This window comes from Protopterus annectens, chromosome 8.part0 (genome assembly GCF_019279795.1).
Source record: "Protopterus annectens isolate FY-2018-M chromosome 8.part0, PAN1.0, whole genome shotgun sequence".
Lineage (NCBI taxonomy): Eukaryota > Metazoa > Chordata > Ceratodontiformes > Protopteridae > Protopterus > Protopterus annectens.
The window spans coordinates 350984969-351011161 of NC_056741.1; the positions used below are offsets into that span (position 1 = coordinate 350984969).

The 26193-nt window shown below is 38.4% G+C and overlaps 1 protein-coding gene across 4 annotated transcripts in view; it reads left to right on the forward strand.

The window, feature by feature from the left end:
* The window catches only part of ZYX (zyxin), a 1199731-nt gene extending 1191458 nt beyond the window's left edge, over positions 1–8273 (forward strand). For all 4 annotated transcript variants that reach the window (XM_044079859.1, XM_044079861.1, XM_044079858.1 and 1 more), the window contains one exon: positions 1495–8273. In XM_044079859.1, the coding sequence (XP_043935794.1) occupies positions 1495–1605 (111 nt within the window). In that variant the 3' untranslated portion in view covers positions 1606–8273. The remainder of the gene's footprint in view (positions 1–1494) is intronic.
* Positions 8274–26193: the final 17920 nt, after the last annotated feature.

Here is a 26193-nt window from a genome sequence, read left to right on the forward strand (position 1 = left end):
TACTGGATCACGTGTCTGATGCATGGCAAGGAAAGGATGGGCGCCGATGTTTTACAACAGTACCCTCCGATGCACAGTAATAAGCTCCACTCAAACCCCGCTTAAGGCATGGGGCAATATCTTACCAGTTAACTTGTCAAACCAGTTAACATGTGGAAAGCAAATATTACTTTTTTCTCCTCGCTTTTTTCAGGGGGAAGCCCCCCCTGAACCCCCCGCTACTTAAACATACCAGGTCTGAGATGGCACTACTTTAAGCAAAAGGGTAAACTATGATTACACAATGAATATTCCTGATATCACTGGCAAATCTGCATGGTATGTCTATCATGCATCATTTGCATAGTACATCACAGCCGCTAAGCATGTCAATCACTCTGGCCACACACATTCCTGCTCAAAACAACAGGGGGGGGTACTGTTGTAAATCATCGCCGGATGGGCATGCCTGTCCTGCAGAAGGAAGGGCCCACACGGACATTCCTAACATTAGATCTCTAGTAGAAGCTGGGAATGTATAAGAGGATTGGGAATGGGTGGGTAACATTGGTTAAGTCACAAGGGAAGCTAGACAAAATGCCAAACATCCCCATTGTAGGCTCGCTCACTGGATACTGCTTATGTTTGAGGGAGGGGTAATTGGATGTTGGGGTTTAAGGGGGAAACCCCCCCCCCCTAGCAGCAATATGATGAGATGCATCAACCTCTTCAGCCCCAAGCATGGACTGGAGTACGTCCAGAGTTGCTAAGAAAAGTGCAGACTTGCTGGACTGGGACAGGCAGTGGTGGCAGCCCAGTGGTCAACTGCATTATGCATTGCAGAAGAAAACCGATAACTACAAAACCTACTCAAGTATTGTTTCTTACCAGTAAAAACTGCAAATGTGTTATGATGTTACTGTTCATTTCGTTGTTTATAAAATCTGCTGGATAATTTGGTGCTGTTGTGTTACTTATTTTTACTTCTCTGTGAGTGTGCAGCTTACAAAAATATATATATATTCGATACTCGAAGATTTCATTTTGGAACTGCACAGAAAAATACATCAGAAAGGTACAAATATGCCTACTGCCCTACACTGATAAGTAAGTTTTGTACAGAAATGCTCTGAAAACTCACAGGTCTGTCAAATGTTAAAATATAAAAATGTCAGTTGAGGTTAGACTGTTACTTATGTTTACTGGCAAACATCATTCAAATATTAGTGTAGTCTTTGAGACTAAAGCTTTTTTTTTTAACATGGATGGATACATTTTATAGACTATGGAGGGTTTACACGCAATTATTAGCCAAGGATTACTGCAGACTTTGAGAACTGAAGTGTTTCTATGTGAGTGAATATATTTTTATTTGTATTTGGGATTACATTTCTTGTGTGCAGTAGGTTGGATGGGATGGCATGTGAGTTTCTGTAGATGCCTTTACATTATTTGGTCTTAAGTAACCCATAAATAAACCCATTTTAAATTTGATTGTTTTTATTTTCATTTTAGGATTGTGGGAAGCTACTCTCTATAGAGGCAGATGACAAAGGATGTTACCCACTTAATGGTCACGTACTGTGCATGGGTTGCCATACCAACCGTCTCAGAGCTTCAAAGTGATGATCACGTCCAAGGCATGATGTCAGGCTAGAACCACTCTATTAACTCAGCCAGGAGTTATACGACTTCTTCCGTATTGACATGCCAATGATAGTCACTTTGTTACTTCCTCGCTTTTGTAGGGATTGCTTTGGAAAAAAAAAAAAAAAAAGAACAAAAATATATTCCAGTAACTTTGACGTTGGCTATGATTGTAATACATGTGTATGTTTTTATCTTTAATTTTTGACTTTTTGTACTTTTGCATAGCTTATGAGCTTTACTTGTGTAAAAGAAAAGTACTACCTTTATCACTGCCATTTCTTTGTGCCAAACACTGCATGATTTTTTTTCAGTATTGGGAATAGGAAGGAATACTGGGGATGACTTAGATTAGGGCTCAAACCTTCCATTTTGTGTCTTCTGTATAAACTGTATGTAACACAGTTGTTTGCCTTCTTCAGACTTTGATTGTATTAACATCCTGCAGGGCACACATGCATCAATGGGTAGGATTCTTATCACAAAACAGCCTATGTTAGCACTGTGGTTGAACGGTATATTTTAGCACTATACATGCACAGCTGTCCAGACAAGAATGGTCCATTCACTCAGTACTCATTTGCATTACTTGTGACATTTTGGGAGTACCTCTGCTCAGGGAAGCAGCAGACTTTTTCTTCCCATGCCTGGAGCTAGTGCATTCTGTCTGGATTGCTTTTTGGGGTGCTTATACATGAGCGATGGACTGAAGTCAGAAGAGTGCATACTTTCCCGATATCATTGTGACTGAGGTTCACCATTGGTCATGGAGCAAAAGGCTGCCGGCAACTTGCCTACCCTAGTATCTTACCATATGAATGCAAACTAGGAGGGTTTTTGTTTTTGCTAGACAGAATGGTTGTTTTCTCAGCATAATGATACATTCAGCGTTATTCTTGTCAAGCTTTTTATGAGAGTCAGCAATAATAACTGTCTTTTTTTTTTTCTTTTATAGGTTGCAAATTATTTAAATAACTTTCTACAAATTATGTAATTGTTACCTTGGCTATTTTCCAAAGGGCATCTTGTTCTTCCAAACTGGTCATGTCTTAGAGTGATAGCTGTTTATTAGATTAGTTATTGCTGTCACTGACAGAGATCAGATACCTAATACTTCATGTCATGGCATTCCATGTATATTTTCAAAATCAAGACCTTTTTCCTCTTTGTAGGAGCAAATAGGTGGCATAAATTGGTATGTGTTATTGGAAATGTTTGTGCTGTGGAGTGGGTACATTCATTTGGTTTGAATTACGTCCAGTAAGATACAGTTTCATTAATTTGATGTGCTTTCCCCACTCCCACTAGAAAAAATTTCGGCATATAAAAAAGTGGAGTAGATACGTAGGAGGATAACTAGGAAGGAAATGGTGTTTGTATCCGGAAAGTTGAAAAGTGTTAATTGAAGCAAGGAAAGTAGGTTATACATTGAATAATGGTTGACTTGTCATGTAAACAGTGTATCTGAAGTATGGGTCAGCAATGTGGAGACATTTACATGTGCAGTTAAATTACTAAGCTTTACTAAATTATTTTGCTCTCCTTTCTTTGCTTGTGCTGCTTGCTTTTTAAAATGTGAAGGCAAAAAAGTATGTCCCCATTTTATTTTTGATCCATTAGGTTTTGACTGAGAAATGCATCTTCCCTACTTTCATTTGTTTTCAAAAAGAATCGGTCATTCTGTGATCCCTTTAAGAAGCTGCATATTTCACAATCGGAGCTGCTTTTGCATTCCACTGTTTGTGACATGTTGAACTGGAAAGAAGACCTTAACAATAGATCTCCACAATTGCTAAAAATACCATGAGCCAGTGATTTACTGTTACTTTAGCGCAGCAGTATTTACTTAATTGCAAGTCAGTTTAGAGGATACAGACAAATTTAGTCATTACATCAGAACTCTTGTTTTTACTTCTGCTGTTTCCTTGTAGAGCTCTCCATCTCCAGTGTTTCTATATTCACCTTTCACAGTATGTGCGTCATTTCATCCAAAGTATTCTGCATGTCAGTAGGTTCCCCTCAACATGGGTCTGTTTTATTTAAGTATGATTTGGTGCAGAAAGATGACCCTTTGTGGGTATGTAGATTAAATATTTTGTCTAGCTTCCTTTTTTCTTTCCTGCGTTGCATGACAATGTACAAAGATGCTGATGTAAAACTTGGTAAAATGTTATCATATGTCTGGTGTCCTACAGTTTTTCATATGACTGCACTAACTGCAGCACAGACTGTCACATGGCAATACTATGGAAATGCAGTCCTACACCAGCTAATGTTTTAGACCAGTTCACACTCACTGTGGACGAGTGTCCTGTTCGTGCCCTCCCTACGTAAGGCAGGGGACCTGTTCTTGGATGGGGTGCCATCTTAACAGAGAGAATGGAAATATAGCCTATTGTAAATGGATGATCTTGCTGTATTCGTTCTGAAGCGCCTGATGATGTGTAAGACTATACAAATATGAAGCTGTGTGAAACGTTACCATGTGTCTGATACCAGGCAGTCATTTGTACACCTACCATGTGATGACAGTATAGAACTGCAGCCTAGGTCAAGTACTTAATGTTGCTCCTTTGTCCCCTCTTAAATTAATTCAGGTAACAATAGTGAGCAGTAAATATTATGTAAAGGTTAACTGCAGTTTAGTGAGTGCGAATCCTATAAATAACTATTTCAGTGAAAATTGGTAATCTGACAAAGGCTATATTTATTAAGAGGTGATGAACAAAAAACCCTACATGGAGGAATGTGGACTTCCTACTCTGTCACCCAGGGCTTTCCATTTGCTTTTTTTTCTTTGTTTCCCTAAATCGGACTTCTGCAAATCCAGGACTTGTTGAAGTTACCATGTCCACTTGTTTGTCATACGTTCCTCCTTAATGCTAGATTTACATTTCAAGGGGTATTTTTATACAGAGAAATCAGAAGACTGTATTTTCCTCATCTCCAGAGTCTGCAATTCTGTAACTTAAAGGTTAGGGTAATGGAGACTGAGTAAGTTTAATTCATATAACCGACTAGGCTTTATTCCTGGTGTTCAAGATTACAGAATATTTGGCTAGCAGCCTAGCTCCCATGCTATCATAGATAATTATGCCAAATTGCGCTTAATGCGGTTTATAAAAGATTAAAGCAATACATAAGACAAGTGCATACCATGAACTAATTAATTTTGAAATCATAAATCCTGCCATGGCTGAAAGCATTTCTCTTTTTTTTATTGAGGACATTACAAAGAGGGAGGGCATTTGTCGTTTTAAATGGCTCCTGATGAAGCATGTATAGAAGCAGTGATGAGTCTGAGCAGAAATGCATTGCTGCCATGGCTTGCAGTTTTTTTATTATATGTCAGCTGCATTCCTCTTTGAGTTTGCATTTCACACCACAGGAACTGAAATAAAGTTCCTAACTCTGCAACTTGTGTTTTTTTTTTTTTTAAACCACAGATTAGAATAAAAAATGTTACATTTACTTTTTTTAAGTCATTCTGTTTTTCTGCATTTGTTTTCATCAACATTCTAATTCTGTATTATTAAACACTGCATAGATGTTTCAGAAAACCGCTTTCCTCAAAGTGAATGTAGCCTTGGAATGTGTTAAGTGAGTACCATTTTGATGAGAGCAGAAGTTTGGAGAGGTGAACTAACGATGCTGCTCTTATCACTTTTTTGCTGTTAGATTACTGAACTGCTTATTTCCGAAATGCAGGCAAATGCTGAACTGCCCGCAAGTCATCATGCATGCTGAAAAGGGGAGCTATTGGAAAGTGTTTTCCTAGGAGTTAAGTAGGTAAAGCCTACTGTCTGCTGCTACTTTTACTTTCAAAGATGTGCTGTTGATCAGTGACAGAACTGCTGAATTTTTGTTTACATGCTATCAATATCAAAGAAAGTACAGCATATTGCAAGTGTTATATCCCCTAGCTCAGATAATTTGCAACTCCTGACCAGTATGTAAACCTTTTTTTTGTGTGTGTGTGGGCATCTTTACTGATTTATTCACAGTATGTTTACATTTAGTATTTTTGTTTCTATCAAAAGATTATACAGGATGTGCTGATTCATAAAGTAAATGCCCAGGGCAACCGTTTCTGAGATGATCCATTAAAATGCTTCCAGGAAGCCCTGGGTAGAGTTTTGGTGCCAGAAATGAACGTAGTGTTATGCTGTATGTTGTACTTTGGATAGTGAGCAAGAGTTCCCTGGCAATGGCAGACATTTTCACAACACTGAGAATGAACACTGGTTATACAGCTAGGACAAACCGTATAAGAATATTAAACATTGCATGTTGGGTAATGGTAGGCATCAGATCACTGAGAGGCATGTCCCAAGAATTAACTAATAATGAATGGAAATAACTCACTTGTATCAAAAGGAGTTCCCAAGAGTAGACTGTTTCACAGCATTGGTAGTTCAGTAGAGAAATATTTGGGATAAAGAGTATAAAGAATGAATGTGCTGGAAACTCGGATTTTTGAATGGACACACACAGCAAGCCATCTGAGAAAGAAATCACTAAGTGTCAGATAAGCAGCTCACCTTTTTGGGGGAGATGTACTTTGCTTAGTTTACCTGCAGCTCCTGGTTGAGGTCCCAAGTAGTAGTTTAATCCATGATGAATGACCCTAATATGATGTAAAATTCTGAAAATGAGTTCATCTAAGCACCCCCCAAAAATGCTGAGAATGTTTGAGATGGTTCCTCAATGTGGGGAACGGCACCCATACTTAATTCCTTAATTACAAGATAGAACCACATTTGACAATGAGAAAAAAAATAAGATTCCTCAAATCCAAGGTTGCATGAACTGAAAGAAACAATAAACAAGTAAAGCAGGCAAAATGTTGCTGTTCCATTTGATGAAGAATATTTTTGTATAAGTATACTCACCATGTTCCTTTACATCCTTCTCTGTTTTGTCAAACTCACAGGAGTATGGGATGGAGATATTTCATTCTGTGTTGAAATTGTATCAAAGAAAATATAAACTTCAGGAGAGGCTCCCAAAGTGTACAATGAACTTTACTCCCTCCCCACTAAAACAGTGGCCATTCAAGATGAGAAACCATCTCGTCTGAGTAAGGTTTAATTCATTCCATGAAGTGGTATGAGCCTACTAGGTGAGGGAGACTGTCAGGATTCATCAGAGTAGTGTTTGAGGGGATGTCTAGGATCGTCAAAAAAGTTAAACTGACAAGGAACTGCAAAGAATACATTTTGATTTTTCAGAGTATTGTAGGAGCTAAGATTTTGGTGCCACTGATCCAACTTAAAAGAAAAGTAGCAGATACAAAGCAAGCAAAACAGCATTTTAGTGGCGGAAGGTGACATTTGTGAGGAATGCTTAATTAATAAAATCTCAGGCTATAGACAAAACAGATGTTATATGCTCACATTAAAATAATAAATGTGAACTAATTTAATGCAATGGTCAAACAGTAAGAAAAAATAACTAATGCATGCAAACTGTAAAAGTAATGACTTGTATAAATCTGCAAATATAGTTTTCTCATCATTCTGTAATAGAAGGCTTTTTAGTAAGCACTTCTTGAGTTTGACTGTATGCGGTAGTGCTGTGTGTTTTTTTTTTTAATGTGGCAATTCACTAAGAGCTTGTTTTACTAATGTGGCTATGATGCACCTGTTTTAAGGAACTGTTATTTATGAATGCTTATCAAGTCACCTGCATTGAATATGTGCAGTACTAGGATTGTAGTGTGGATTTGTGGCTGGTTTCTATGGTGAGAGAAGATTATTTATTTTATTCAGATGCCAGATTTTCATAAAACATGAATCAGCAGTCAGAGGTTTCAAGGCAGAGAAATTAAATGCTGATAGGATGCAAATCTTTCTCAGGATATGAAGATTGCCGAGTCTTTTTCAAAAAATATTTCTGACTGAAGAATTCCTGTAGGCAGTGGTGATCTACCTTTAAGTGAGCCAGTCTTGAAGTAAGTTGCATTTATGGAGATGCTACCCAGGGTTATCTTAAGGAGAGGAAGATGGCAGGTGTTTTCCTTCAATTCTGAATTTTTTTTTTAATTCAGCGAATCCAGTTTTGTTTGATATCGTTTTAGGGAACTGTAGTAGCCCCATAGAACTCCATATTCTAAGGATGCACATTCTGTCTTCTGTAGATTTGAAGATTATAGCTGCATTTCCTGAACAACTCCAGTTAACCCATTGTAGTTAATTCTTGGGTTTGGTGTCAGAAAGAGACTAAATCTACTCAAAAACAGTAGTAGTAATAGTGGGGGGAGCTCTAATTTAGACTAAACTGTAGCCATAGAAGACCAAAAGAACATCAAGCTTCTAGAAGTTGATGATGTAAAATGTGAAAATGTGGCTATTTGTCAGGGATGCCCTGTCTTGAACATTTTGGAAGCCTTTAATCCTCTACAATCTGTTTCAGGCAAAAAGCACAATATTTCAATTTATTCATTGCCTGGAAAGGATAAATATGAGAGGTCAGTACAGAAAGTAAAAGTCATTGCCATTGAAGGCTACTGTAAGTTTGTAAACTGTCTTCATTTTCTTGTAAGATCACTGAATTTTTTAAGTGCAAATGTAAGTTGCACAGAGATTTTTTTCATTGTACATTTTAATGTCATGTATGTCCTGATCATTAAAATAGTATTAATCAAAGGAAATGTCTGTCTCTTTTCTTCAGTCTTTTGGTTACACTGCTTAAAATTTCAGAAAGTGGTAAATTGGTCTTCAGCAGATAATTTAACTGTAACTGAACAACTGTTTTTTCTACTGCAACCAGTCTGAACCTGTTCAGTGTTGAAAGGATTGTAAGGTTTGTGTGTCTGCATGTGCTTGGTGGATGCTCTAGTAGTTGCTGTGCATAAGTAGAACATTCAGAAGAGCTGGAGAAAACAGTCTGCTTTCTGCCTGTGGAGAAAAATTTGGAAATAGCTGCCAGTTGTTGAACTGTGACAGCACAAGAAGTGAAATGTAGAATTACACCACTTGGGTAATACAGTGATGCTTTAAGATTAAAACAAATGAGAAAAATGCATGTGTGGGATTAGTGGCAAGGTGAGTTGTGGGCTCACTGTTCCCTCAAAGCTACATGCATAAGTACACAAACAACTGAAAACAGTTTGTAGCTGGATTAATTGTATTGTTAAGTGCTTCGTCTGTAAACAGACTTCATCAGAATATTTCCCAGCAAAGTGTTACATTCAAACACATTGTAATATATGACATTAGAAAGGCTTTGGCATGTTATGATTTTCTTGAATGCCTAACTGTAGAATGATTATATTTTTTTTAGGAGGCAGTCTTATCCTATAATGTCAACAGACTGTATTACAGGGTAAAAGTAGGCACATGTCCTTACAGGGTTATAGGCAGCTCCTGTCCCAGGTGCAGTTGTATATATAAACAGACTGGTGTTGAATGTCTACCCTGCTTGCCTGATGTTTCATGTACTAACCCATGCAGAAAATGTGCTATGTGTTTCAGAGTTTGAGGGAGCTCTGCCATGTCATTTCAGCAGAAGATTTGTATGTACAAGATATTGTTTGTGTAGTACAGAGGCCTCCCTTTTAAAGCATGCATTTTTTTTGTGCTGTTTCTCCCCATACCTAATCTGGACAGTTGACCCCAGTACCTTGCATCTTTCATTGGGTCTGCCTGCCACCCCAGTGTATCCCAAACTAATACTGATTTTATGCCAGGGCCAGTGAAGAGAATAAAGGCATTGTGGAGGCTCATAGTATTAAACATCCAGATGGGGTTCTGTTTTTGACCTACCCTTTGGTTGCTTCCCTGCTGTGTGTATTAACAACCTCCATGGAGTCAAGAAGTGGGCAGATTGCACCAGTCCACTCCCCTCTTCCACAAGAAGCTGATGTCAGTATGCTGCTCTGCACCTTGGCTGTAGCACATAACTGGATTCCCAGCCTCTTCCAGGAAGCTCCACTTGCTTTGTGCCCCCTAGATAATGGCACATCCATCCTCCATGCCACCTCATCAGTCACTCGAGCCGCTAAAAGACCTAGGTCAACTGGGCTGTAGTCAGGGATTTTTCCCCTGTACACAACCATAGTGGCATTGTAGGGCCTGTGTTATATGTCCTCCGTGGAACAGGCACATTCAGAGTTAACTGTACTTTATCAGTTATGTGTTCATGTAATTTGTCTAAACAGGAGGCACCATGCCATATCAAGAGACAGGAGACATTAAGCAATGTTAAAAATGAAATATCTCAACAGCCACGGAGTGATCAGGCTTGACAGTCTGTGATGAACAATGTCAATGTGTGAACTGTCTTTCTCACCATCTGCCACAGCATGGTTTCATAACTCTTTATCTGGCCGTCAATCTCCACACCTTCCTTTATTCATTCATGTTCCCCAAGGATCTGTCTTGGGCCCTCTCTTTTTCTCCCTCTTACTAATAATCTACACATAGCTACTCTACATGGTTCTATAGTACAGTATACAGTTGATTCAACACCTATTTGTGCTGCCACTTCTCCATCAACTTTTCATTGTCAAACACAGGAATCTTTCACTTCTGTTGAAACATGGTTAGCCAATGCCCATCTAATCCTGAACCCAAACAAAACTAAATTATTACTCTTCCAACCTAACAATACATCTATCTCATGCCCAACATTTAATATAATAGCCAAAGGCAATACTGTGATCTCCCCAGCAACCCATACAAAGCTTCTTGGTGTGGAAATAGACAATACCCAAAAATTTGACTTGCATGTCTCCCTAACTATAAAAAAAAGTCCATAAGACACTTGGAAGTCTATATAGGCACAAAAGGTTCCTGACCACAATGGCCAAAATTACATTAGCACAAACCCATCTGTTCCCCACTCTACTATATGCCTCTCCAATTTTAACTAATCTAAGGAAAACTGACTTATCTAAGCTAGAAGCATGTTATAATAAAATTTCTAAGTTTGCATCTGACTGCCCATATAGAATACATCATTGTTCAGCTTTAAGGATACTAGACTGGCTTGAGCTTCCCAACATTATTCTTTACAACCAACTCTCTCTAACTCACAAAATTATAACACAACCAGCTAGAACCCCTGCACTACAAAATCTCATCCTTCCTTACAGTTTCAGCAGACCACTTCGCTCCAACAACAAGAACTTACTCACCATCTCCAAGGCCAACAACACTGCAGGAAAATTTTTATTTTCCAACTATGTATCTCGTATATGGAACTCCCTTCCTAACTCCATTCTCTCAGTCTCATCCACTAACCACTTTAAGCCATCACTTAAAGCTTATCTAAAAAATAAGTGGCTATGTTTCTGTACTAACCCCTCATGAGTGCGCAGATACATCACAGTATACTCAAAACATATCCAACTTCTTCCCCGGTGTTTAATCCCTTGTTCCTACCAACCTGTCTTAACCTTGTATCTTGACATAAGTCATACCTACAAATAGTACTAGCTATGTTCAAAGCCTAGGTTTTGTTGTCAAGATGTAACAAACTTGTATGTTCTTAGGTATACTACATTTTGTTTACTTTATACTTTTTGATTATTGTAGTGTGCATGAAAATTTACTGTTACTCATGGAGATTTTCTCCCTAGGCCTCTGCTGAAAAAGGACGTGTGTCCAGTTGGACTTTCCCGGTAAACAAATGTTAAATAAATAAATAAGTAAATGTGGATGGTGGGCACAAACTACACCTTGTGCAATTGTCAACATCAGGAGGCACATTCAAGCCCACAGGAAAGATCTGCTACAAGGGATGGCCTTCCAGAATTCACAAGACTGACAGAAGAAGAGAAGTTCTCCTCTTCCATAGGAGGAGAAGATGAAATTGCATTGACACCAGGCAGAGGTGTGAATGTTGTTGCAGGCCTAGTCCATTTCACCTCCATCTCCAGTGGAGAGAAACAAGGTTTATAATATGTTCCAGAGGAGTGAATGTACAGGTGCTGCACATTCACTGCATTTCCCAAACAGCAGTGAATGTACAGGTGCTGCACATTCACTGCATTTCCCAAACAGCAGTGGATGTACAGGTGCTGCACATTCACTGCATTTCCCAAACAGCTGAATGTGAAGGATATTTCTTTTCAATGACATATCTGGATTGCACCAGGGAGAAGGGGACTTGATTATTCAGAATACTGATGCACATACACTCCTACCTTGCATGTGACAAGGCCACCCTTATAGCATATGCCAGTGTTTTCACAGTGGTACATTCACAGGTAGAAGTGGTTATGGTGAAGTGGTAGCAATAGCTGAAGCTGGAAATAGGGCTGATAGCAGCTCTTCAGGAATCTGGTGATGATGCTAGGGTACAAGGTCATGTGTAACCATCTGAGAGTACAGTAACACTTTTGTGTTTGCCTTACTCCCTCCTGAATGGTGAGCTATGCTCTGTATAGGGTGTTTATATATCTAGAAATTATGAGTATTTACACCAGGACTGTACCTGTACTACTAATGGACTGAAGCAGCTCCTATAGGTTTTTTCCCTTGCATTGGTCCCCTCAAATTATCTATAGCATGATCCCAGTTATGCTTGCTAGGGGTAATATATAGTTATTGACAAGGGGGTGGTAAGAAGAGTAGCAACAAATGGTTAATTCAAGCATCACAAAGGAAGTTGGCTAGGCTTAAAATGGGCCACAAGGGCAGCTTGCCTAATACTTGTCTATGAACTTATATTGGTAGGGGGTATACTGCCTGCTGTGAGGAAAGGATCTCACATGACAGAACCCTATCAGAGCACTCCCTTGTGCCTTGAAACCTTAGCTTTTGAGGTGCATATTGCTTTTCTCATGGGATGCTCGCCATAGGCTAATGACACAGGGGTGCCAGACACCATCACCAGTTGTCCACTGATATGCATGTGGCATTAGGAATACATCAACAAATGTGCAGGAATATCATCCAGACACATGCTGCTGATACACCGCTAGCAGTGGGGATGGCAAGTGTGTTGTGTGGCATTTGCAAGGCTGCTGCCCAGTACACTATTCGTCTGCATGCAGACATAAAAGCCCAGCTGTCTTGGAATGGGTGATCTGGTGAAGGCTTGGGTGGTACACAATCCCTGAGTCAGCACCATCCTGTATAGGCAACTTGGGGAACTTTCTTTTTCTAGCTTATCTTTGAGTTCATGTCTGCTAAGAGAGGGAATTGTGACTGTAGAGAAGGCAGGTTCCTTACAAAGACCTCCATTGTCATTGATTAGGGGATGAACACTAATAATATAATTGTATAATTGTTTTTTTTTTTTTTATTTAAATTACTAAATTGTAAACTTTTTCATGCTGAGACTTCAGTTTTCTCTTTGTGGGTGTTCTTTCTATGCTTTTAAAGTAAGGTTTCAGTGTTCTGTTCAGGTGGCATAATCTTGATAGAGGCCTGTTGTGTAGGCTGGAAGTTTTGTTTGTGTTTCTGGCAGCCATTTTCTGCTGATTGTCTTCATTATTATTGAGACTAACAAGGCCTCCTGACCTTCTGTAGTACGAGTGATTGGGTAATAGCAGGGGCTGAGTAGTAATCTGAACTTCCAACTCTTCCATTCTTACTGCTATATAAACCCTGTGTCTTATAAAGGTTCTGCTTGTATTGTCAGGCTCTGGATTGCATTGCATAAGTGGAAATTCCTTAAGATTCCAAGAGCAGGCTAAGTTATTTCTTACACTTATTTCACTGAAATTGCACTTCTGAAATGCTTATAATTGTGCTATACAGTTGATATACTATATTTGTGCACTGTTATAAAGCTTTTTTTATTGTTTCAAGGCATTTATGTACTGTTTTAAACTGTTTTAACATTACTTAACTGTAAACTGCTTTTTCATACTGAGAGTTGTATTTTCTGTTTGTGAGTACTCTATCCAAACTTTTCTGTGCATTTTTGTCTGTTAAAAGCATTCTCGAGTCTGCTCCTTGATCTGTATAAAACTTTCATTTAGTAGCTACAGCTAGGAACTGTAATTTTTTACCACCCACCCTAGTGTTGTGTGTTCTTATACTTGGACTGAAAACCAAAAATAAGTAGAAACAACCAAAGCAGATGAGCAGATAAAGCACGGACTGTTTTATTGTAAGCGCTTTCGGTCGAGGTAATACCCCAACCTTCTTCAGACATACACAATTCATGCAACCACAAAGCCTTCTTTAAATATACAAACCATAATTAGGTAATAAGCACTAAATGAACCCTTAATTATGTTAATTTCTTTAAAGAAAGGCAACTATTTTTACTCCCAAACATTCACTGAAAATACACTACAAATGCTACATTAAAATATAATGCATTCCTTACAATTTATATATTTTATATTATAAAATACAAGTAAAGTACATATAAAATCATTGCACTCTAAAACTCAAATAATTTTTTACAATATAAAATGTAACTTTTCAATTTTAAATATTCATTCTATATCCGACCAAATTGTACTAAACGCGACTCTCCAAAAAGACCCTTCATCCAAAAACTTAGTGCACTCATAGTACACTTTAATCACTAAACTTATTTAAATATATCCTAAAATATCTTCAACTATATTTAAACAAGTACCTATATGAATTAAGAAAGAACTTTGATATAAAATGCATATTGATATGTAAAATCATGACAACCGACAAATGCATTGAAAGCAAGACATATAATTGCTCTAACCACATATAAAATTTATAAAATTTTTATAAAATTAACAAATACATTCGTCTACTCAATGCCTTTAATTTCAATATGCATTGTATTGATGCATACTCATTCAAACCTGGGGGGAGATGAGCAAGTGTTCTAATTTGCCATAATAATTCTTGCTCTTCTAACCAAAGTTGCCATGGTCCCTCCCTGGTGCCTATCCTAACTTGTTGGGTAACAGAAAATAAGAAAGAATGATCGGGCTGTTCCCAAATGTGCCTGGCAAGAGCATTTGTTAAATCATTTCTCCCTATGGCATAAATATGTTCGTATACCCTTTTCTTCAATGCCCTCTCTGTCTTGCCGATGTAAAAATGCTAAACATTTTACACATAGAGCCACATAAACCACATTTTTACTTTCACAATTATATTTACCATTAATGCAATAGGTCTTCCCCCTAATGTATATCTTATTACCTGGCAGGATATATTTACACTGAGGGCACATTCCACATTTTGTCATACCAGTGTTTGTCTTTGTTGAGTTAGCAACTGGTTTTTGTACCAGATTCTTTAAATTAACTCCTCTCCTATGTACAAATTTTGGCTTGGTACCTATTGCCTTGGCCAACACAGTGTCTTCCAAAATGATGTTCCAGTTTTTATTTATGATGCCCCTAATAACATTATGATCAATGCAATAAGTGAAAATGAAGTTAATATCAAAATGTGGTGTATCCCTAGTTGATGACTTTGCCGCAGTTTGCATAGTGCCCCCTCCAAATAGAGGTCTAAAGTGGCCTGTGTCCCTTTTGATGGCAACCTCCTCCCTAACTTCTTCGATTAAGGAGTTTGGATAACCCCTCAAGGCAAACTTTGCACTTAAATTTTCACATTCAATAACAAAGTCTTGTTGATCAGATACCATCCTTGCTGCCCTCACAAATTGTCCCTTCACCACACTTTTCTTTTGGTGAAAAGGATGACTACTTGAAAAATGGAGAAGGGAATTTGAATGGGTAGGCTTTCTATAAATTTCTGATTTAAAATTATTATTAGAGATGTCTTTGCTCAGTTTGACATCTAGAAAACACATCTCTTTCTCCCCTATCGAGTACGTAAATTGGAGGAAGTTAGTCATTTTTGAAAGGCTGTCAATAAATTGATGGATCAAATCTAAAGGCCCTTTCCAAAAGAAGCACATGTCATCTTGGTACCTATTGTACCAAGTGACATTTTGTTGATACAAATTGTTTTGAAACAAATGATGATGTTCCCAATGTGCAAGTACACTATTTGCAAAACTGCATCCACAGGGTGACCCCATCGCTATACCAGTCTTTTGGAGGTAGAATGCATTTGTCAGTTGTCATGATTTTACATATCAATATGCATTTTATATCAAAGTTCTTTCTTAATTCATATAGGTACTTGTTTAGATATATTTTAAGATATTTTAGGATATATTTAAATAAGTTTAGTGATTAAAGTGTACTATGAGTGCACTAAGTTTTTGGATGAAGGGTCTTTTTGGAGAGTCACGTTTAGTACAATTTGGTCGGATATAGAATGAATATTTAAAATTGAAAAGTTACATTTTATATTGTAAAAAATTATTTGAGTTTTAGAGTGCAATGATTTTATATGTACTTTACTTGTATTTTATAATATAAAATATATAAATGGTAAGGAATGCATTATATTTTAATGTAGCATTTGTAGTGTATTTTCAGTGAATGTTTGGGAGTAAAAATAGTTGCCTTTCTTTAAAGAAATTAACATAATTAAGGGTTCATTTAGTGCTTATTACCTAATTATGGTTTGTATATTTAAAGAAGGCTTTGTGGTTGCATGAATTGTGTATGTCTGAAGAAGGTTGGGGTATTACCTCGACCGAAAGCGCTTACAATAAAACAGTCCGTGCATTATCTGCTCATCTGCTTTGGTCGTTTCTACTTATTTTTGGTTTTCAGTTTCAGTGCCTTTTTGTTTGCATTTCATGAGTTTGTCATGTCGAGTGGAAACATAACCGTTGGGCAGAGTGGTGTGCATCATAGGACTGGGTCACAACCACTATTTTCCCAAGATGAAGAACATGCTCCTAGCGTACAGCATAATGGAACTAGTTCACAAAACATGGATGATGGAACTAATAGGAGCAGCGACTCTCTAATGGATTTAACTACTTTGGTCAACATGCTTTTGACCAAAGTGGATAATCTTACTCAACAAGTCCAGGAATGTGTTACCAGGAACCGCCTGAGTCAACAGACAGTTCCTGCTGGGGGTACTAGTACTGCTACACCAAACATCGTGTTAACAGGAACTATTCAACCAGCACAGCGTGTACAAGGAAGTAATGCGTCTAATAATATACAAGAAGTTGGAAGCACAATCAAAGTAAATCCAAATGGGGTTAGTGAAATAGTAGCAAGTAATATCAGAACTATCGCTAACCCAGGATCACATGGGACAAGTGAAACAGCATCTATTCCGACAATGGCTAGTTTTTTGGCTAAAAAGGATTTCTTTGTAGCTACTCAAAATGTGAACAACAACGGAGTAGGGAATATCGACGACGCTATGGTGAGTTCGTCTTCTTTTGTAGACAAACTTAACATTTTTGACAATAAATTATTCCGTTGTAGAAAGCTTCAATTAGAGGTTTCATACCTCCAAGAATGCATTAACTTAAAAATCATTCCTAAAGGGTTACGCCAGTGGCGTTACCCTGCAGGACTGATTAACAATTCTGTTTTCCACCAAGAATTACTTGTTTTATTCGACAAGCAAGGCATTGAATTTTTAAATTCTCTTATTAATTTCTACAACGTGGAATTAAGTACATTGCTGGAGGGCTTAACACAACTGGAAGCCTTTTTGCAAGGTCATCCTGATTTCATAAGATACAAATATGACTATGTAAGGACCTTGTCAAGTATTGATGCAACTATTAATAAATTAGTGGCCAACAAGAAACGGAAAATTGATAGAGATATGAAAGAGTATAGCAACAAAAGGGCTTACCTCCCTCCCCCTTTAGGTCAATCAAACTTGTTGGGCACAGATGACAATTTTAATACTGATTCCCCTCACCAGGGGGATCAGCAAGTTGCTGATAATGCAGATATGCCACCAATTAGAAGGAGTGAGCGTATTAGGAATCAGAGCCACCACACAAACAGTGCCAACATGAGTGTTGGTAATCACAACCAGAGCGATCAGGCCCGTAATATGAATGGAAACAACCAGGGTTTTCACAGGTTGAGGGATGGCTCGATTCCTGGTACGAGCAACAACAACAACAACAACTCCATGTCCAACCACAGGGGGAGACCGCAGAAGAGGAGGAAGGGGAACCAGCGGAGGAGATGATCAACATAGAAGATAACGGTCCTACTATTCTTACTAGCCAACAAGGAGACTTCAAGATCTACAATTATACTGTACTAACAGTGGAACAAAACTTCATTGACTTTTTTTCCAGAGGTCTTACTTTTGTTCCTGATAGTAAATGCAACATAGTACCATTGTAGATCTGAAACTATATGTTCGTAAATTAAATTTGGCTTTTAGGCTAGGTAACACACCGTCCCTTCTGAATACTTATAGAGTTTCAAGTATTTTTAACCCCCCATTACATAGTTCCTTGAACATTTTTGAGAAGATATGTGAGATTGATTTAAGGTCAATGGTTGCACATCAGGCCATTTCTCATAATATGAAAACCAACATCTCTAAAGATGAGATAACTTTCATATCTCTTCTCAATGAATGCAACATAAGGGTCATGTCACCAGACAAGGGAGGGGGTTTAGTTTTTATGGATGAATATCTTTATGACAGAAAATTGTTTGAACATTTAGAATCTGATACTGTCTAGTCTTAATGAGATACACATGGCTTATAATAGGATTAAAGGAATTTTGGAAGATCTTTTTATCGAAGGGACGATTGATAGTGACATGTTACATTATCTAAATATGCCAGCGCCAAAAATTCCCACTTTGTTTGGCACACCAAAAATACATAAAGGTCTAGTAAATCCCCCTTTTAGACCAATCGTGGATGGACGGGGTTCCATCACGTATGCGTGTGCCAAACTAGTGGATGGCATTCTCAAACCCCTGTTAAAAACTGAGCCTCAAATCTGCAAGGACTCTTGGAGTTTCTTACAAGATATAGATAAAATGTTTTTTAATCCAAATTGTACATTTTTAGTGGTGGACATTAAAGACTTGTACACAGTCATACCCCAGCATTTGGGGATTGAGTGGACAAGGGAATTTATGCTAAGGAAAAGGGTCCCCAACGATCAAATGAACCTTGTATTCAACATCAACCTAATATTGATTGGAACATGTGCAAACAAACTAATCCATCAACCATTATTAACCTGCACGGATTCCATCAAACCATTAACTCCACAACTAGAACAAATAAAAACAATAACAAAGAAACCATTCTCGACTGGATCTTGACTAATAGTCCCCAACAAATGTATTCAACAGGTACCCTCCCAGACGACCTTAGCGGCCACTCTCTCACATACATCATTAGGCACAAAACTCATCTAACAACACCTCCCCTAATTCGCTCATCTCGCAGCAAAAAACATTTTAACCTTCAGCAGTTTCATAATGAACTCAGCTTGATTAACTGGTCACCTCTAAAAACTCTCCCAATAGATGAAGCTGTTAACCACTTTAATAATACCTTTCTTACTATTCTCGATCATCATGCCCCATCCGTTCTATCTGAATGAAAACTAAGACAGCTCAATGGCTAGCAACCAACACCAAACTACTTATGCTTAGTAAGAATAAAGCATGGTCTAAATGGAGAACCACGAAGACTCTTTTGATCACCTTAGCTTCAAACAAAAAAGGAACAAGACTAAGCTTGCTATCAAACAAGATAAAAGGAACTATTACACCAAACTACAGCAATCCTCCCACGACCAACCACAAAATTTTGGAAATCAATTAACTCACTACTATCCCCGGCAAGGTTGAAACCCCCAACCCACTAGGCTCCTGCCCTGACTCTCCCCTACAAACAGCTAACGATTCAATAACTTCTTTACTTCAACCATACTTAAACTGGCCAACCAACAAAGCCCTGACCCCTCTTTACTAGGTAATACTAACTGCACTCCACCTCTATTTCAACTTAAACCCATACCTACTTCCTATATTCTTAATTTACTTCAGAAACTCAAACACACAACCCCTCAGCTGACAAATTGCCAGCAGAATATCTCCAGCTAGGTGCTAAAGCTATTGCCTACCCTATCTCTATTCTAATCAACAGAACCATAAAAGAAAGTACTATACCCTCACTCTGGAAAATCTCCCACATCATCCCTCTCTTCAAAGGCGATTCATTTGAGTACTCGAACTACGCCCTATAGCACTGCTATCTCCTATTGCTAAAATAATGGAGAAATGCATCCACAAACAGCTTTTAAATCACCTCCTATCTAATAACCTTTTAGCTACTTGCCAACATGGCTTTCGTCCCTACCATAGCACCACAACAGCCTTATTATCCTTCATAGACTCCATTAATATAAACCGAATAACAATCTTCTTTCATCTGCATTCTTTGTAGACCTGTCAAAAGCCTTTGACATGGTGAATCACCAACTCCTCCTACATTGTTTAAAATCTCTCTCTCTCAATAATCTTGCTTTAAGCTGGTTTACTTCCTATCTTCAGAATCGGAAACAAGCTGTTTTATGGAACAACAATCTTTCCGAACTTCTCCCTACCACTTTAGGAGTACCTCAGGGCTCCATCTTGGGTCCTCTTTTATTTTCCATCTTTATTAATGACCTGTATCTAGCCACCCCACTAACTACTTGCATTCAGTACGCCGATGACACCACCATCATCTGCTCTGCCACAACCCAAGCTGACCTCCACTCACTTACTCAAAAAACTTTTACCACCATAGAACAGTGGTTCTCCAATCACTGCCTTCTCTTAAACCCTAAGAAAACTAAACTTCTCCTCTTCTCACCCACACACCTGTCTCCCCCTCTTAGTTTCACACTTACTTCTAACAATGGCACCCTTATCTCTCCTGACCAAACAACCAAACTTCTAGGAGTTACTATCGACAACCTACTAAAATTTGATTTTCATATCCACTCTATCATAAAAGCAACTAACAAAAAATTAGGTTCTCTCTACAGAATCAAATCTTTCTTAACTCCTGAAGCAAGAACTACCATAGCCAGAACTTATCTTATCTCTACTCTACTATATGCATCCCCCATATATACTAATCTTTCTAAACATAACATCAATAGGCTTACAACAGCCTATAACAACATTGCCAAATTTGCCACTGCCTCTCCATATAAAACACATCACTGCCTGAACCTCCTTAACCTAGGGTGGCTGGAGTTACCTCACCTAATTCAATACTATCAACTTACAACTGCCCATAAAGCCCTTCACCACCCAGAAAAGATACCAATGCTCTCCACCCTAATAAAACCCTATAACAACCTAAAAACCCTACGCTCTTCCAATAAAATACTGATTCAAACCTCTCTATCAAAGAATACAGCAGGTGACTCTATATTTTCCAACTCAGTTGGTAAAATTTGGAATCAACTTCCTACAGACCTCTTAGCCCAAACTTCTATCACACTAAAACTCAACTGAAACATTTTCTAACCAATCACTGGCTTTGCTCTTGCAATAACCCTAGCTGATCACGTACCTCCTACCTTCTCCTGCACCCTTTGCACTGTCTCCCAACTCTATTTCTCCGTTTTATTTTTCATCTCTACCTGAGAAATTGACTCTCTCAACTTCAAACTAAAATTTTCTAGTAACTCTATCTTTTGCTTTTAAACTACTTAATTATTTCTGTCTCACATTTTATATACCTGTACTGAAGAAATTTGATAGTCTCTGTTTTCACCTTTTGAACTTACTGAAAAGATAGCCTAAATGCCTGTTTTAGTTGAGTCTTAAATTCCCTATGTAATTATGAATGCCTGTTTTAGTTGAATCTCAAATTACCTTTGTACTTTGACCTGTACTGTAGAAATTTGATAGTCTCTGTATTCACCTTTTGAACTTACTGAAAGGAAAGCCTATATGCCTGTTTTACTTGTGTCTTAATTCCCTATGTAATTTTAAATCCCTGTTTTAGTTGCGTCTTAAATTACCTATGTACTTTGAATGTATTTTTTGTTATTATGCATTAGATAGTGGAGCTTTTCTCCTCGGGCCTCCACTGAAAATGGACATGTATCCAGTTGGACTAGCCCGGTTAACAAATGTAAAATAAATGAATAAATAAATAAATAAATTGTAGAAACACTATTGGAGGTAGTATTGTTTAACAACTTTTTGACGTTTAAAGGCCAATTCTACCTCCAAAAGATGGGTATAGCGATAGGGTCACCCTGTGGATGCAGTTTTGCAAATAGTGTACTTGCACATTGGGAACATCATCATTTGTTTCAAAACAATTTGTATCAACAAAATGTCACTTGGTACAATAGGTACCAAGATGACATGTGCTTCTTTTGGAAAGGGCCTTTAGATTTGATCCCTCAATTTATTGACAGCCTTTCAAAAATGACTAACTTCCTCCAATTTACGTACTCGATAGGGGAGAAAGAGATGCGTTTTCTAGATGTCAAACTGAGCAAAGACATCTCTAATAATAAATTTAAATCAGAAATTTATAGAAAGCCTACCCAATCAAATTCCCTTCTCCATTTTTCAAGTAGTCATCCTTTTCACCAAAAGAAAAGTGTGGTGAAGGGACAATTTGTGAGGGCAGCAAGGATGGTATCTGATCAACAAGACTTTGTTATTGAATGTGAAAATTTAAGTGCAAAGTTTGCCATGAGGGGTTATCCAAACTCCTTAATCGAAGAAGTTAGGGAGGAGGTTGCCATCAAAAGGGACACAGGCCACTTTAGACCTCTATTAGGAGGGGGCACTATGCAAACTGCGGCAAAGTCATCAACTAGGGATACACCACATTTTGATATTAACTTCATTTTCACTTATTGCATTGATCATAATGTTATTAGGGGCATCATAAATAAAAACTGGAACATCATTTTGGAAGACACTGTGTTGGCCAAGGCAATAGGTACCAAGCCAAAATTTGTATATAGGAGAGGAGTTCGTTTAAAGAATCTGGTACAAAAACCAGTTGCTAACTCAACAAAGACAAACACTGGTATGACAAAATGTGGAATGTGCCCTCAGTGTAAATATATCCTGCCAGGTAATAAGATATACATTAGGGGGAAGACCTATTGCATTAATGGTAAATATAATTGTGAAAGTAAAAATGTGGTTTATGTGGCTCTATGTGTAAAATGTTTAGCATTTTACATTGGCAAGACAAGAGAGGGCATTGAAGAAAAGGGTATACGAACATATTTATGCCATAGGGAGAAATGATTTAACAAATGCTCTTGCCAGGCATATTTGGAAACAGCCCGATCATTCTTTCTTATTTTCTGTTATCCAACAAGTTAGGATAGGCACCGGGGGGGGGGGCCATGGCAACTTGGGTTAGAAGAGCAAGAATTATTATGGCAAATTAGAACACTTGCTTATCTCCCCCCCAGGTTTGAATGAGTATGCATCAATACAATGCATATTGAAATTAAAGGCATTGAGTAGATGAATGTATTTGTTAATTTTATAAAAATTTTATAAATTTTATAAATTTTATATGTGGTTAGAGCAATTATATGTCTTGCTTTCAATGCATTTGTCAGTTGTCATGATTTTACATATCAATATGCATTTTATATCAAAGTTCTTTCTTAATTCATATAGGTACTTGTTTAGATATATTTTAAGATATTTTAGGATATATTTAAATAGGTTTAGTGCTTAAAGTGTACTATGAGTGCACTAAGTTTTTGGATGAAGGGTCTTTTTGGAGAGTCGCGTTTAGTACAATTTGGTCGGATATAGAATGAATATTTAAAATTGAAAAGTTACATTTTATATTGTAAAAAATTATTTGAGTTTTAGAGTGCAATGATTTTATATGTACTTTACTTGTATTTTATAATATATATAAAATATATAAATTGTAAGGAATGCATTATATTTTAATGTAGCATTTGTAGTGTATTTTCAGTGAATGTTTGGGAGTAAAAATAGTTGCCTTTCTTTAAAGAAATTAACATAATTAAGGGTTCATTTAGTGCTTATTACCTAATTATGGTTTGTATATTTAAAGAAGGCTTTGTGGTTGCATGAATTGTGTATGTCTGAAGAAGGTTGGGGTATTACCTCGACCGAAAGCGCTTGCAATAAAACAGTCCGTGCATTATCTGCTCATCTGCTTTGGTCGTTTCTACTTATTTTTGGTTTTCAGTTTCAGTTCCTTTTTGTTTGCATTTCACGAGTTTGTCATGTTCTTATACTTGGCTTTGCAGTTGCCCACCCATACTTTATATTTGATCTGTGACACTCCTCCCAGTCTAGTGTCATTAGTTCACTCAATCTAATAGAGAACATTTGTGAAGGCCAACCCACTCAGATTCTTAATGTTGAATTAACTTCTGTTCCAGCTTTCTCCATTTCCACTTTACTGGAAAAAAAAATTCTAAGCTTGCTTCCCCCCTTTCCTGTGGCAGGTCAGATATGGATTTGCTGTGTCCAGGACTGTTTTGTGAGCTCCTAACCCCCCCCCCCCACTTAATTGGGGTTAAACTATTCCTGGGACCATAAAGTCTGTTTTTCAAAATTTCCCTTGCAACTAGCCAGCTTTTTAGTTTTAGCACTCATCTGTTTCTTTGATCTCAGCACTTGTTCAGAACTCATTGTAAGCACTAAATAAGTTACAAATTACTACAGCACTCAACTTTCCTCACTTGTCTAGAGGAAAACAGTTTTTAGTACTTAATAAATAAGCCCCTATTCAGGCATGTCTAAAGGTCAGCTCCCGGTGTTTTCTCCTGTCTACCTGATGAATCTGGGCATCTTGGGACAATGCAGCAATTGCCTTATGTATACAGACAACCCTCTCCTCCTACCGCCCAACACTACGACCTGTGAGAGATGCACTTATAGCCAAACTGGAAGCAAAGCTCTCTTTACCAGAGACTGGCCTAGACAGTCAAGAGGAGAAGGTAAACACTTGCACCGCACCACACTCATCACATAGTCCCTCAAAACCACCACCAAAACACACACACAACCACAAAACACACACCTACATTCATGGAGGCTCTCAGTACTAATCTTCCCAAACAACAGAGACCTCCAAAGCAGAAATGCAAGCAACCTCCAACCCCAACACAACCCAAATGACGCATAGCCCACATACTCAGTGTGCCACTCAACTACAGCCCATAAGGCATAACGTACCCAACACTCTAGTCATAGGTGACTCTATAGTCAGGCACACTGATGTTCCACTCACCAGGCTAAACAAGGAAAAAGTTATTGTCAGCTGCCTGTCAGGTGCCAGGATCCGCCACATAACACACGCACTCATGTCACTCCACAACAAGTACAAATATGACTGTCATTGTCCATGTTGGTGTGATTGACCTGAGACGTACCTCCCTGGACTACATGAAAAGTGACATGGAGGAGCTCTCTGTTCTTGTAGCCTAGGCTGGTATGGCCCTAGCCCTGAGTAGCATCCTGCCATCACCCAGAATGACACCACAGTACAAGGACAAAATGATTGACTTTAACAATTGGCTAAGCTTCTGGTGTCATTCTAAGGGAATCCAGTATCTGTCTGCCTGGGATGACATGATCAACAGACCACGCTGCTTTGCCAGAGATGGCCTGCACCTGTTGCCCTTGGGATTCCAGATACTGGCAAAGGCTCTTGCCACCCCTATAGTGCCTTTTTTAGGCAAGGTTCTAATGACAAATTCACCACTGTAACAGGTACAAGCAAGCAAAATCTGAGGGTAATGCTACTCAATGCTAGAAGTCTAAACCTCAAAATGCACTCACTAGAGGCACTCCTTAAAATGGAGAACATTGACATCTGTGCAGTGACAGAGACCTGGTTCAAAGCTCCAGAGAGCACCCCTGCATTACCAGGCTATAATTCATACCACTCCTTTCGGCCACCAAACCCAGACCGAAACACTAAAGGTAGAGGCGTGTCCATATTCATTAAGGATATCCACACCTCCAGGCTAGTTGCTCAGCATAATGCATCCGAGGTTATCCAAGTTCAACTAACTCTGGGCAAAACCACAATCCAGATTGTAGCTTGCTACAGCCCCCCCCCCACCATGCCCTAGGATTCCCACTCCTCTTTTCTTGACACACTGGAAAATATTAAGGTACAACCCAACACTCTAATAATGGGTGATTTCAACTACCCCACCATTAACTGGGAAAAATACTCCTGTACCAACTCTTTTGCTCAACGCTTTCTGGAAATCATCAATTCCAATGCTTTGGATCAACTTATCCAAACCCCCACCAGAGGCAGCAATATCTTAGACCTGGTCATCACCAACATGGGTGACCGGTGTTCCACACCAGAGGTCAGCTCCTCATTGGTCAGATCCGACCACAAGCTAATCATCCTAGACATCCACATCCTGCTCCCACCCCCCATTAGGAAAACAACCGTAAACAATTTCTCCAAAACCAACTTCACTCTTCTTAAGACAGAAATGGCAAACTTCATGACACCTATGCAGATGGACAATAGAGGTACGACTGCTGAATCCTACACAAATGCACTTTATAAGCACTTACACAAGTGCATGGATTGTGCTATCCCTAACAGAACCAAGATGCTATCCTCCAAAAAAAGGAAGCCAATCTGGTGGTGGTCTGCCATAAACAAACTCTACATCAGAAGAAAGAAACTGTTGCAAATAAGAGTAAAATCCCACGATTGGAGGAACTCCATGGTCAGCCTCAGTAAGAAGCTGAGATCCCTCATAAAATCCTCCAAA